Source organism: Pseudozyma flocculosa, assembly GCF_000417875.1.
Source record: "Pseudozyma flocculosa PF-1 unplaced genomic scaffold scaffold00027, whole genome shotgun sequence".
Taxonomy (NCBI): Eukaryota; Fungi; Basidiomycota; class Ustilaginomycetes; order Ustilaginales; family Ustilaginaceae; genus Pseudozyma; species Pseudozyma flocculosa.
Window position 1 is genome coordinate 300871 of NW_006920895.1, and position 13776 is coordinate 314646.

Consider the following 13776-nt stretch of genomic DNA (forward strand, 5'->3'; position numbering starts at 1 on the left):
GACGCGCGCAGGTCGGCCGAGGAGGCCGTCAAACGCCGGCAGGCCGCAAGAGGCCCACGGCCGCCAACGCCGACGCCGACGGCGACCACCACGCCAACCTCGACGCGCCGGTCGCGGTCGCGGCCACGACCGACCGGAGCGACGTCGAGGAAGAGGTGCCCGACATCCTGACGGCGCGGCGCGTGCTGGTGGCCAAGAAGCTGCCGGAGAGCCGCTCGGCGACGCGGCTGTCGGGCGAGAGCGTAAAGTCGCTCGGCGCGCGTGCGGCGCGGCGGCAGTCGATGAGCGACCGGAGCAGCCTGGTGGCCACGCCGGTGCAGCGTTCGCCGCCGCAGCTGCCACGTCGCAGCCCGGACCGCAAGGTCGTCGAGGCTCTGCGCGGGCTCGGCCTGGCCACGGGCAGCGAGAATGACGAGGCTGGCGGCGATGGCGATGTCGAGGACGAGCGCGGTGATCGTCAGGGCCACGACGGCGACGACCACGACCACGACCACGACCACGACCACGACCACGACCACGACCACGACCACGACCACGACCACGACCACGACCACGACCACGACCACGATGAAGACGAGGATGCAACGACGAGACGGCATCGGCGCCATTCGTCGAGCGGGGGACGGGATCGCGCCGCAACTCGCGGCAGCTGCGGCCGTTGCCCAAGCAATCGCCCGTGCCGAGCTACGCACCGCCGCGCGCCCCCTCTGCCTCTGCCGCTGCTGCTGCCGCCGGGATCGAGGCGGGCGGAGGAGTGTCGAGCAGTCCGATTTCGACGCCCTCGCTCGGCGGATCGCCACCGACGGTGCCGTCGTCTCCGAGCCTAGCGCTATCGCATTCCGGGTCGCAGCACGGCGATGGCGAAGACGGTGGCGGGGGTGCGGGTATGCCGCGGTCGTTTTCGGCGGCGTCGATGATGGCGTCGCAGCGCCGACCCTCTCTGCCCTTTGCGGCGTCGTCGTCGGTATCGTCGGCATCAAAGCGGGATACGATGCTCTACAACGCCACCGCTCCCTCGACGCGGGCCCATTCCCTCGTGGGCTGCAGCGGCGGCGGCGGTGGTGACGATGACGAGTCGGAAGAGCACGAGGCGTGGGAACGCCGTTCGGTCGCCGATAGCTTTGGCACGTTTGGCGGAAGCCCCAAATTTGAGAGGCAGTGGAGCATCTCTTCTGCGTCCGGCGTCGCTTATGGTGCCGTCGCTGCTGGCGGTGGTGGTGGTGGTGGTGGGGGGTTGGGGATGGAGGTGGGCGAGGAACCGGATCTTGGTCCCGTCTCTGCGGGACAGGGACAGGGGCAGGGGCAGGGGAGGATCTCGCCTCCTCCACGGTTTGAACTTTAACCCTGCCCCCCTCCCTCCCTCCCTCCCTCCTCTTGATGATGGTACACCACCACTGTACTCGTCGCTCCCCTATCTTATCCGCTCATCGTCTCTGCATCACCATTCATACACGCTCTCACCTCGTCTCGTTCCGTCTTGTTGGCACACCTCTAGACCCCCCTCCCTCCTCCTTCCTCGCTGTGCTGTACTGTGCTGTGCTCAACCTGCTACAAGTCACGACCAAACGGATCTGCTACACTCTCTCTAATGCCCCATCCGTCTTTTCCCTTTAGCTTGGCACCCTCTGCCACCGCCTGCCCTTCTTCTACCCCGCCTTCCTGCCTACCTACCTGCCTACCTGGCTGGCTGGCGGGCTGGCGGGCTGGAGAGGGAGTGAAAGACCGCATCGAGTCATGAACCCGGTACCATGCAACGCGACAACGCCCAGGTGGCGTCCGATCCGAAGCAGATCGAGATGGAATGCGGTGCCACGCCTGGCTTCGCCTAGCCTGGACTGGGATGGGTTGGGATTGCAGTGTGCCGTCAGTCGGCACCCTCGACGTTCCTCTCGCTGGGCGCGCCAACTTGGATCCGCCCCCCTCTCTCTGTCCATCGGGGCGCGCGTGCCTGGCTCGCGCCCGTCGACTTGGCTCCCACTGCCTCCCCTCGTTGCCTTTGTCCTTCATCTCCATCTCGTTGGCCGCTCCTGGCTCCATTTCTTTTAGCCCTCATCGTCTCGTGCTCCGCTACCGAGGCATGCTACTGTGCCGTGCCGCGCCGCTCTGTGCCGGCCCAGGCCCCGACTCGACTCGACTCGAATTGGTTCGCCCCGTCTGGCCAACCTTGGACCTGGACCCCGATTCGAGCCGGCCCGTCGATCAAGGCCACCACCATTCATCACCTCCTGACTCGCTGCAGGTCTGCGGGCTTGCCCTGGGGTCCGTACTAAGGCGGCGCGAGGAGATGACACGGAAGATAGCAAAGGGTGCGAGGGGTGCGACGAAGAGGCGTCAGCTGGGGAACGGCAATCTCGCTTTGAGAGGGGCAGAGCAACGGCAGCGGACCTCGACCTTACCTTTTGCTGGTAGTCTTTTTCCCTCCGGAAGAGGAGGATGTGCGGTTCCGGTGCTGTCCGAGGGCGAGGGGGAAACAGAGAAGCGAAGCGAAACGAGTCAGTGGATGGCATCCTGGAACCCACCCCGCGCGCAGCGCAGCAGAGGCCAGTGTCAAGGTCGACGCACCGTGCACCTCGTAATGCTGCCACCCGACGCTTTGTGTGATGCCGAGGCCCCTCCACTCCTGGTCCGAGAGGATGCGCAGCACGCCCTGCTCCTCGGGGTCAAAGTAGCTCTTGGGGATCAGGCGCAGCAGCGGTTTTGGCAGGATGACGTGGCTGAAGGGCGCGGTGCCAGCAGACGAGAGCAGCAGGACCACGACGGCGAGTGTGTAAGCTAGGCTGAACGGCAAGGCAATCGCGAGGCGAGCATCGACGTCGACTCACCGGTATTCCCACTTGTCGTCCGAGTACTTGTCCGAGTAGTGGATCCTGTAGTCGGCGGAGGGAGCGCGCGCTAGGTGAGCTGGTGCACGGCAGGTACGGATCGAGCGCGCCGTTGCAGCCTCGAGCCTGACGGAGCGAGCGAGACTCACCTCTCGACGTAGTCGTCGTACGTCGGCTCCCTAGCTTCCTTGGCCATGGTGGTGGTGATGCGGCGGGTGGTGTGAGGGGGTTTGGGCTATGTCGGTCGCTCAAAGGGGCAGACTGGACGATGGTGCGCTGTCTGCGGGTGCGGCCGGGTCTGTCGGCGTGCGTGCGAGGCCCTGCCGTCGACGAGTGGGAATGGCGGTGCCGGTGGCAGAGTCCGAGCTAGGAGAGCGCAGTCGAGGCGACGCTATCGATGCGCAAGGAGTGGGGCAACGACGTAGCAGACGGTGCAAACTGAGCCGCGCTGGGGCCGCAAGCGTCGATGTGTTGGCGTTCGAGCTCGCCAGAGGCAGGTCCGGGCGATGCGATGCCGCGCGCAAGACGTTGAGCGCCGGGTGCGGTGGATGTGACAGCAACAGAGGACCGGTGCGGGACCTTGTCTTGACCTTCGGACGCCGGGTTTGTTTTTCTTCGCGCCAAGGATCGAGGCCGATGTGAGATGAAGTGGCCGCCGACGATGTGGATGTGCTGGGTCGATGCAGTTCAGGGCTGAGCGAGTAGTCTTGTGGTGATGAGGCCTCGGACAGGCGGGGCGCAAAGGGCGGGCTGGGAGATGACAATGGTGCTGGTGGCGATGGCGATGGCGATGGCGATGGTGGTGGTGGGGAGCAGAGGAGCTGCCGGGCCAGGCGAGGCCATCCCAGCCAAGGCACAGATAGAGACACGCGCGAGGGTCCGAGCCGGCTGGCTTGCCAGAGCCCAGCCAGGCTAAGCAGCAGACGAGCCTTGACCCCAAGCCCTTGGCCGAGAACAACAGGCAAGGCCAGGCCAGGCTGGGTTGGGCCACGGTAGCCCACGCAGGTCGCCCGCCTGGCCACCCCGCCCCGCCCGCTGCCCCGGCCTCTTCCCCAAAAAGCACACACACAGAGGCCGGCCCGCAGTGCGGCGGCCTGCCAGGCACGAGAAAGAGGAAAAGAAAAAAACCGGGCGCAGGCAGACAGACGGCCAGCCTGCGAGCCGGACCAAGGCTGGCTTGGCCTGGCTTGGCCTGGCCTGGCCTGCCTGGGGGCCTCGAGGACGCGTCTCGACCGCGTCAGCTAGAGGAGCCTAGCCTGGCCTAGCCTGGCCTGGCCTCTCGCCTTCTGGGCCGAAAGTCGGATCCGCCCCCGCCCTAATCTCTGGCCTCCTCTCTGGCCTCCTCTTTGTGCCTGCCACGACCTTGAGCCCCGGATCGCGCCGGGCCCATTCGAGACGCTCGTCGGGCATGATTTGGGATGCATGGATATACAAAGCTGCACATGTACGCTCAAGCTACAGCAGTCGGCTCTTTTGGCTTGGTGCCGCCTCGCAGGAGGCGGATGCTGGGTCGCAGGGCCAGAGGCTCGTCGACCTTTCAGGACCCGCCGTTGACCTTGTCTCGCAGTTGGCCCTGTGTGGCGCGCAAGCAGCAGCAGCAGCAGCAGCAGCAGCAAGGAGTCGCAAGGAGGGAGGAGGCGAGCGAGCAGTCAGTCGCAAGCTCCATCGTCAAGCAGCGCGGGCAACGAGCGCGCGCCAAGCCGGTACTCACGATAAACTGCATGTAGCTCGGCGTCTGCTCGAAGCGGTCCTCGATCAGCAGGCTCAGCGCCCACAGCCGCAGGCTCGGCTCGCCGTCCTCCTTGACAACGTACAGGTGCGGCCGGTAGACGCCGCGGCGCATCTCGCGGATCCGGTCGACGATGGCATTGACCCGCTGGTTCATGCTGTTTTCGAGCTTGGGCAGCGTCGTCTTGCCGCCCCGCAGCACATTGTAGCTCGGCGCGTCAAACACGTCGAGGCACAGCTGCGGCACCGCGTCCCGGCCCACCCATAGGAAGATGTTCTGGCCGTCCTCGATCAGGTACAGGCCGTGCCTCTCGAACCGCTCGCTCGTCAGGTTGAGCTTCTGCGGGAAGACGAAGCCGTTGGCGCCCGTCGTGCCCGCCTCGGGCGCCATGTTGTGCAGGCAGTAGAAGCTCGGGTGGAGGTAGGGGATCAGCAGCTGCGGCGGCAGCGTCGTCAGCAGCGCCTGGGCGTAGGCGCGCAGGTCCGAGGGGATCTGCGACGACTGGCGGATGCCGACGTGCTTGAGCAGGCCGAGCAGCAGCAGCGGCAGCAGCGCCATGTTGTTGGCGATGCTCAGCTGCGGGCTGGCGCCGGAGCCGGCGCTCGTCATCGTGCTCTTGTAGGTCGAGAAGATGTCGACGAGCTTGTTGAAGACGGCGTCGCGCGCGTCCTCGAGCCGCGCGTGGATCGAGCGCTCGACGGCCTTGTCGGCCAGCAGCGTGGCGATCGACACCTGGTCGGCGCTGGCGTAGAGCTCCGACATGGAGCTGGTCGTCGGCAGCGCCAGGTTGATGACGCGGATGCGGCGCTCGCCGTAGCTGGTGCTGTGCAGCACCACGCTCTGGAAGACGACAAAGGGCGCGTTGATCGTCTCCTCGATCTCGCACTCGATGGCGTAGTTCTGGTCCAGCGGCACGGCCGGCAGCGCCAGCAGGTCGGTCGAACGCACGAAAAAGTTGCCGTGGAACGCATTGGCCCGGATGCCCTTGGTGGCGCGCAGCCGCAGCACCGCCTCAAAGCAGATCGGGCTCGCCAGCACCTCGGCAAACTCGTGCGAAAACTTGACCGCGTCCTCGGACCGGCCGGCGTGGAAGGCCGGGTAGAAGTAGGTCTGGCCGCCCGTGTACCTCGGCAGGCACGACAGCGTGGCGACGTCGGTGTACGAGGGCGCAAAGAGGAACATGTCGACCGACACCTGGCTGCGCGAGCAGTCGATGGGGAACGTCTTGTAGAACGACGAGGCGGCCGACAGCAGCGTGCTCTCCTTGGACGTGCCGAGCAGCTTGGCATCCTCGCGGTTCTTGAGCGCGCCCGGGCCCACGCTCGGCAGCGAGGCGGTGAGCACCATGATCTTGCCGCCGAGCGGCGAGATGAGCTTGTAGGCGGCCTGGAGGCCCGCGCCGAGCGCCGAGCCGTTGACGGGCGCGTCCTTGAACATGTCTCCGAGGCGGCCGAGGAGCGCCTCGACGCCGGCGCGGCACTCGGTCAGGTTGACGAGCAGGTCGTTGGGCTTGGGCAGGAAGACGTCGTCGAGGTCGCTGACGACGAGCATCTCGGGCTCGGCGCTCTCGGCGGTGAGGCTGAAGAAGTGGAGGCTGGTGTCGACGCCGATGATGCAGATCTTTGCGCGGTTGTCGGCGTTGGGCAGGCGGTCGAGCGACTCGAGGATGGTGCGGGCGGCGGTGGCCACCATGCCGCTGCTGATGGCCTGGTAGCTCACGTCGATCAGGAACGTGTAGACGGGCGGCTGCGGAGGGCGCACCATGTACTCGCGCGGCGCAATGAACTCGACCACGCTGTGGTTGAGCTCGGGCCTCTGCCACCGGTCGGCCGGCTGGTTCTTTTCCGAGTCCCAGTCAAAGAGCTGCGGCACCTCGTTCGAGATGTTGCACATGCAGCACTTCCACCGCGCGCCGTTCTCGATGAACGTGACGTACGGGTTGATGTAGGTCCTGCAGCGCCGGCAGCGGGCGATGACCGTGTCGCTGACGACGGGCACCGGCTCGTCGCCGTCCGACTCGCGCACGCTGCGGTAGGGCGAGAGGATGAGGCCAAAGGGCAGCTTCGACTTGGTCAGCAGCGCCGACGTGGTGGGGATGGCGTTGAGCGTGCACCGCTGGTACGACGGGTCGGCGTTGGCCTTGGGGTTCGAGGTGATGCACGAGTTGGGCGGCAGCCGGATCTCCGGCGGCGGTCGTTCGAGGTCGTTGACGTTGGGCTGTGCGCCGCTGAGATTGACCGTGTAGAGCGAGCTCTGCTCAGTGCGAGGGGCGGCCAGCGATCAGTCGGTCGGTCGGTCGGTCGGTCGGTCAGCATCGTCTATTCCTTTCGCAGATGTTGCGGCCGCAGCGCGACCGGTACTCACCGGCTTCTGTCCCATCGCCGCAGCGCCACCGACTCCCATGCCCTGGAACTGGTTGGCCAGACCGGCCATAGCGCCGGCCCCGGGCTGGCCGTAGCCGCCCTGAGCTCCACCGTAGCCGGGCGCGACGGGAGCAGCGGCTCCGGGTGCTCCGGGGGCGGGATAGGGCGCCGGCTCGGGCGCACCCGGGGTGAAGAGCTGCGGCTGCGCGTCCTGGGGCGTCCCGTACGTGGCGCCAGAAGCGGCTCCGGCGTCGAAGCCGCCGCTGTAGCTGACACTGTTGGCGGCCAGGTGCGCGGTCGGGTAGTGGCGCCTTCGGCTGGCGCCCGGTCCGATCGAGGCGGGAGGGGCGGCGGGGCTCTCGCCCGGCGAAAGGGGCGAGACCGGCGCACCGGGGCCATGCGAGGGGATGGGAGAGAGCGACGAGGCGCGCATGCCCGGTGGGGGCTGCATCTGGGGCATCGACATCCGAGCCTGGCCCTGCGGGTGAGTCGGCCTAGCACCCATGGGTGGCGGAGGAGCGCCGCCGCCCGCAACCGGAGGCTGCCAGCTGGTCCTGCCCGTGGCCGTTTCTGTGGGGCAGAGTGGGAATGACGGGTGTTTGGTCGAGATGCGGGATGGAGGTCAGCCGGGCTCGTCACGTCGAGATGGGCCTTCGCCAGGCGCCGACACGTACCGATAAAGATCTGGCGGCCTGCATTCTGGTCCCTGTGTTTCGAAAGAGGCGATCAGATGTACAGGCGAGGTCATCAAGGAGGTGAGCAGGTCGAGTCGCCGCAATGCTGGGCTGAGGGCTGCGGCGCCACGTACCACTGCGAGGTCCAGCCCGGAGGCAGCTGCGGCGGTGGTTGGGCCATGGCGACTTGGAGGGAAGCTAGATCGAGGCTGTCGCTGCTGCAAGAGGGCGAGGGCGAGGGCGAGGGCGGTCGGGCTCACGAGAGGCGAGGCGGAGCTGCTTGCGAGCGGCGTCGTGGGTCGTGCGACAGGCAGGCTCGAGAGACGAAGAGCGTGCCGCCGACTGTCGTGGCAGAGAGGGTCAAGCGCGAGCGACGGGCGAGGTGGCGGAGGGAGACGGGCGTCGAAGAGGGAAAGGCGAGGAGACGGGCACAGAGGCAGAAGGCAGGCTGGGTATGGTGGAAGGGGAGGAGACGAGGTTGGGTCGACGGTCGCGATAGGGCCTGTGCCCGCACTCTCGCAGGGAGCGACGGTGCTGGGCCGCTCCCCGCTCGCCCGCCTGTTGGCCTGGCTGCGTGGCTGGCTTGGCTTGCCTGCCTGGCAGCCTGGTCTCAGCGAGGGCTGGGTGGGCCAGCGTGGCGCCTTGCCTGGCCTGGCCTTGCCTGGCCTGGCCTGCCCCGCGCGCACTGACCTGCCTGCTGGCCTGCTCTCTGCGCTCGACCCCAGCTTCTTCTCAAACCCGCCTGCTGGCCCTGGCAGCCCTCAGGGCCTGGGCCTGGTTCGCGACGGAGCTGCCAAGCTGGCAGGCCTTTGCCAGGCTCGGGGTTCGGGAAATGGGGCCGCGAGCTGTTCGGCTCCGAGAGGGCACCGTCGACGCTGGAAATCCCGCCATAGGCTCGCCCACCTCCTGCTCCACTTTTTTTCTGGCCCGCTCTCAGCTCGCCTCCTCAACCTCGACCTTCGCCGCGTCGTCCCTTTTCCTGTCTTCCCCTCCGCTACCCCCTCGTACCGCCCTCCGCCCTCCGCCCTCCGCCCGCCCTCGTCTATATCCTCTGCTGCCGGTCGACTGCGCCTCGGCTCCACGCCATCACCATGTCCCGCTACGGCGCGAATTGGCAGAATGCCAACAACCCCAACATGGCGCCGCTGCCGCCGCGGCCACCGCGCGGCGGTATCGGCAGCGGCGGATACGGACCTGGACCCGCTGGCTCCGCCATGAGCCCCTCTTTGGGCATGTCCCAGGGCTCGTCGGCAAGCCCGATGGGCACGCCGGGTCAGCCGCCATCCTCGATCGGAGGCACGCCGAGCTCCGGTCTCGCACCCGAGGCCGCCACCACGCTCTTTGTCGGCAGCATATCCCCCGGCATCACCGACATCTGGCTCGTCCGCCTGCTCGAGGCCTGCGGCTCGCTCCGCAACCTCAAACGCGTCAGCAAGGCCTTCGGGTTCGCCGAGTACAGCGAGCCCGATGCGGTGCTGCGCGCCATCAACGTGCTCAACGGCAGGGAGCTGCCCGCCATGGGTCCAGACGCAAAGTCGGCGCAGCCAAAGAAGCTCGTCGTCAAGGCAGACGAGAAGACGAAAAAGTTCCTCGAACAGTACGAGCAGACACGCATCGCAACAGACGTGAGTAGTAGCAGCGGCACCGCCCGGTCCCAATCCGCTGCATTCATCCAGCAGCAGGACATGCGCGAGACGCTGACCCACCAGCCGGATCGGCCCCCCCTCTGCCTTTGATGCACATGCAGAGCGACGAAAAAGACGAGGTGGACGCCGGATCAGCGGTCGAGAAGCTCATCAAGCAGATGGCGACCGAGGCCGCTGCTGGCGGGGACAACACAGAGTCGCGCCCCGCCTACGAGGTCCCGGCGCATCTCAAGGACCTTCCGCCAGAGGAGCTCCCAGAGGAGCATCGCGGGAGCGTCCTCTCCGAGATCGAACAGTTCAGGCAGGCGGCGGCGGCTCGCGAGGAAGCGACGCGACGGAGAGAGGTTGAGCTCGAACAGCAGAGGGCCGCAGAACGGGCGCGTCGGGCGGGACAGCAGCAGCAGCAGCAGCAGCAGCAAGGGCATCAGCCCGGTCACGCCAACGGCCGATCTCAGGATCCGCAGAGCTACCAGCGGCCCGTCGGCTTCGTCCCCGCCTCTCACGACCAGAGGCCAGAGTCGGACCTCGAGCCCGAGGAGCTGGACGAGCTGCAGGAGCGGAAGCGCAGGGAGCGGAAGCTGGCCGACGAGCGGGCATCCGCCGCCGAGGCCGAGCGGATGTACGCCGTCAAGGAGCGCCAGAGGCTCGCCCACTGGGAAAAGGAGCTCGGCCGCGACAAGGTGGAAAAGGAGCGGGCGGAAAGGGAAGCGGTGGCGCTGCTGCGCAAGTGGGAAGACTGGAGGGACGACGTCGCGCGCGAAAAGGAGCTCTTCCACACGGACAGGTGAGTGCCGCAGCGCGTCGGCGCGTCGATTGCGAGACCCGCCCCTCTGTGATGAGCCCGTCTGACGACTTGCGCGCTCCTCGTCGCCGCCACATCTCTTTTCCCGTCCCAAACCCGATCTCTCTCTCGCTTCTCGTCCCCCCGCCCCCAAACAGGAAGCGCTGGAGGCACGCACGCCAGCCGTTCCGGCAGCGGGAAGAAGAGGCCGACGAGCGAGACCGCCGCGCCGAAGCGGAAGAGCAAGAGCGGGCGCGGCAGGAGACGGAGCGTTTTCTCGCCCAGCAGGCCGCCGATATGGCCGCACTGGCCGAGCAGCAGCGGGCGGCGGGCATCCTGGTGCCGCAAGAGGGCGGACTGCATGCGCCGCTCAAGCTCAACCTCACCAACGCTGCCAAGGCCGAGGGCGCGTCCGAGGGTGCCGCGGCAGGCGCTGCGGCCGCTCCCGTCGTGGCCGCGACGGCGCTGCTCGGAGAGGCCGACGACGACGACACGGGCAAGCGGGCCAGCAGGCTCAAGCGGATCGAGCTGCGCGACAACCTCACAGAGGAGCAGAAGCAGGCGCAGATTGCAAAGATCGAGGAGGGCGTGCCCGGCGACGCCGCCTCGCTCTTCAAGCTGCAGCCAAAGTGGGAGTACATTGACGAGGTGCGTATCCGTATTGACCGGCCCGCCTGTCCGCTCATCTGCAGAGCCGCGTGCGCTGATCGAGCGGCTGTCGCTGACGCGTGCTGTTTTCCCTTGACTGCCGTCGTCCGCCGACCGAAAGGCCACGATACAAGGCAAGTACAAGGCCTGGGCCGACGCGCAGATCGAAGAGAGCCTGGGCGAAAAGGTCGAGGAGCTGGTCGACTTTATCGTCGAGACGCTGCGCGCCCACAGCACTGCCGAGGACTTTGTCGGCGGCATCGAGCCGGTGAGTTGCCTGCCAATTGGGAAAGGACGGTCTGAAAGGCGCAAGGATCCCGCGGCCGTAAGCTGACACGCCCGTACTTGTCTCCGCACCAACTCTCGCCGTTCGCAGGTGCTGGCCGAGGAAGCCGAGCCGCTCGTCGGCAGACTTTGGAAGATGCTCGTCGTCGACTCGCTCGCGGCCGCTGCAGGACTTGTTGGCTGAGGGAGGAGGGCGCTCCGACGAGACGCACAAGAACATTGCAAGCCACCTGGGGAGGCGAGCACGGACATGGAGATGAGTGGAACACCCCTCCCCAAGCTCCCGGGCGACCCGAGTCGAGGCTGCGGCCGGTCGTTTGTGTTGCTCATCAGCCTGGCTCAGGCGGCGACTTGACCCCGCGTACCTGGCCCTTTGCCAGGAAGGAGACTCGGAACGATCACCATCGCCGTCACCAGCAGCAGCAGCAGCGGCAGCAGCAGCAGCGGCGGCGGCGGCGGCAGCAGCGACGAGCATACCAACGCGCGCCCTTTGATGGCGCCCATCACTGTACTACCACGCACGAGACACCCAACTCCCCCCCTTTAGCTGCGACTGGCAAAGGTGCGTCCAATGATCCATGATCGACTGCGCACGCACGCCGAGACGGTCGCTCGATTGCCGCTCCTGCCCCATGCACCGGCGTCGACTCGGGTCGCCCGGACGCCCTTGCCCGGCCCTCGTCTTGAAGGAGCGTGCGTACCCACCAGCCTGCCCCAGTCGTGTCTTGATGCCGTTACGCTGACGGCCCGCGATCCGCCCGCTGCTTGATCGCTCGCTAGTCGCCGAGCCGGACAGCGAGGCAGCCATGTCCAGGATCTCTCGCGAGTGCCCCGCGTGTCGATGCGAGTGAGTGCCCTCGGACCCGTATGATCGACCATGCTACGCAGTTCGCTGCCTCCATGTATCTCGCCGATCGCTCGCTCGATTGAACATGTGCAGGACCGATAGACAGACAGGCGGACGGACGGACAGGCTGGGCCGGTATTGCAAGGGTGGAGTTCGGGCAAGGTAAGCCGTCGGTCGAGGTGATGGTGCACATGCGGCGTCTTTGGTACCTCTGCTTGGCGACTCGACCTCGGCGAATTTCGAGGCCGCCGCCGTGCGCCCCCGCCAACGATGCTTTTCCTCGGTGTTTTGCGATGGGAATTTCTGCTGGCCTGGCGGCCTGGCCAGAGCGCGGCCACCGTGCACTTGGCCTGGCAAGCTGCCGGTGGCGCCAACATGCCTGCTTCAATGCTCGCCAGCAGGCTTTGACGAGCGGGCTCCGACCCCTCACTCTCCCCGACCTCTTGTCCCCCTTGTCCTCGCCACCACCACCACCACCACCACCACCACCTATAGCCGCCATCTGCGCTGCCGCCGCTGCCGTCACCGTTCTCCCCTCTCTCCTTCTCTGTGTACCCCCTCCCCACTTCCCAACCCCTCCTCCACGGCAGCTAGGCAAGGCACAGCAACGATGGCGGCGCTCCAACGATTCCTCGCCGCGACATCCTCGACGCTGCCGCGGCAGTGCCTCTCGGGCGGCGTGCTGTTCGCGACGGGCGACGTGATCGCACAGCAGCTCATCGAGAAGCGCGGCAAGCAGCACGACCCGTGGCGCACCGCCCGCCTGGGCCTCTACGGCGGCGCCATCTTTTCGCCCATTGCGGCGACGTGGTTCGGCAAGGTCCTCGAGCGCGTCCAGTTCAAGAGCCGCTACGCCAACATCGCCACAAAGGTCGCCCTCGACCAGCTCGTCGCCGCGCCCAACATGACGGCCCTCTTCTTCACCGCCACCACCCTCATGGCCGGCGGGTCTACGGGCGATGTCAAGGCCAAGCTGAACGAGGTGCGTTCCTGTCTGCGCCGTGTCGGGCGGCGGCTCGTGCGGGCACGCCAGTGTGAGGTCGAGGTTGGCAAAGGCTGACGATTCCGCGTTGTCGCTTGTCGTTGTCAACCCCAACTCTCTCTCACCCACCCCGCTCGCTCGTTCGCTGCAGTCATGGTGGTCGACGCTCAAGACTGGCTGGGCGGTGTGGGTACCCGTGCAAGCCGTCAACATGGCCTTTGTCCCTCCCAACCAGCGCCTCCTCTTTGTGTAAGCAAGCCCCGCACGGTCTCCCTCCCCGCCTCACCGCGCCCTCGTCTCGACGACTCCTTCTCACCTTCCCTCATTTCCTTGCCCACTGCCCCAACGTTACGCATCGACAGCAACGTCGTCTCGATATTCTGGAACACGTTCCTGTCGGTCGTCTCGTCTGGCTCGGAAAAGACGGCCGAGGCCAAGCTGCACGACGGCATCGAACTCGTCGAGGCCAAGGTCGACAAGATCCACTAAGTCGAGGTCAAGCTAGAAGCGGCTCCCCGTTGACGCAGCCCTCGTCGGTCGCACCCCGTCTGGTTGCATGGCTCGATATCGATATCCCGCCCTCCTCTCCTTGCCCATCGCAGTCACTCGCTTTCCCCCTCGCTCGTCGTTGTCACCCACTCTAGAAGGGTCCCCGTGCAAGCACACGGACATCCTACATGCCTCTGACTGGTCACGCTGCAATGCATCCTGCTGTCCCATCAACCTGCTCTGCTCGCACACGAGCTACACGCTGCCAACCACCGATCAAGAGCAGCTGCCAACGAGGGGAGGACGTCAGAGCCAAGCCGAAAGCTGCAAAGCCCCATCATTGAGCTCTTCTATGATCACTGCTGGACCAGAGCCGTGCTTGTTGCGGGTCGAGGCGGCGACAGTTTTCTTGGTAGGCAGGCGCGGCGGGGCAAGCACATTGACAGACCCATGGCAGCCAGCCATGGCGAGGCGAGGAGAGTCCATATGAGAATGAGAGGCCGCGGGGGG

General features: G+C 66.7%; 5 protein-coding genes across 5 annotated transcripts in view; 3 read left to right on the forward strand and 2 right to left on the reverse strand.

Moving 5' to 3' along the window:
- Positions 1–1342, forward strand: part of PFL1_06586 (uncharacterized protein) — a gene marked incomplete at both ends in the record, with an annotated part of 3246 nt that extends 1904 nt beyond the window's left edge. Inside the window, 2 exons of the mRNA XM_007884128.1 lie at positions 43–610; positions 685–1342. Of these exons, the coding sequence (XP_007882319.1) occupies positions 43–610; positions 685–1342 (1226 nt within the window). The remainder of the gene's footprint in view (positions 1–42; positions 611–684) is intronic.
- Positions 1343–2218: 876 nt separating this feature from the next.
- Positions 2219–3018, reverse strand: PFL1_06587 (uncharacterized protein; the record flags this gene model as incomplete). The annotated part of the gene is made up of 5 exons (XM_007884129.1): positions 2219–2266; positions 2397–2449; positions 2563–2714; positions 2823–2867; positions 2972–3018. The coding sequence occupies 5 exons, from the start codon at positions 3016–3018 to the stop codon at positions 2219–2221; spliced, it is 345 nt and encodes a 114-aa protein (XP_007882320.1).
- A 1341-nt stretch (positions 3019–4359) lies between these two features.
- PFL1_06588 (uncharacterized protein) lies at positions 4360–7769 on the reverse strand (the record flags this gene model as incomplete). The annotated part of the gene is made up of 5 exons (XM_007884130.1): positions 4360–4395; positions 4534–6804; positions 6916–7484; positions 7589–7620; positions 7723–7769. 5 exons carry the CDS (start codon positions 7767–7769, stop codon positions 4360–4362), a joined length of 2955 nt encoding a protein of 984 aa, XP_007882321.1.
- A 910-nt stretch (positions 7770–8679) lies between these two features.
- On the forward strand, positions 8680–11132 carry PFL1_06589 (uncharacterized protein; the record flags this gene model as incomplete). The annotated part of the gene is made up of 5 exons (XM_007884131.1): positions 8680–9213; positions 9336–10018; positions 10174–10663; positions 10785–10931; positions 11040–11132. 5 exons carry the CDS (start codon positions 8680–8682, stop codon positions 11130–11132), a joined length of 1947 nt encoding a protein of 648 aa, XP_007882322.1.
- Positions 11133–12405: 1273 nt separating this feature from the next.
- PFL1_06590 (uncharacterized protein) lies at positions 12406–13266 on the forward strand (the record flags this gene model as incomplete). The annotated part of the gene is made up of 3 exons (XM_007884132.1): positions 12406–12777; positions 12929–13026; positions 13140–13266. The coding sequence occupies 3 exons, from the start codon at positions 12406–12408 to the stop codon at positions 13264–13266; spliced, it is 597 nt and encodes a 198-aa protein (XP_007882323.1).
- Positions 13267–13776: the final 510 nt, after the last annotated feature.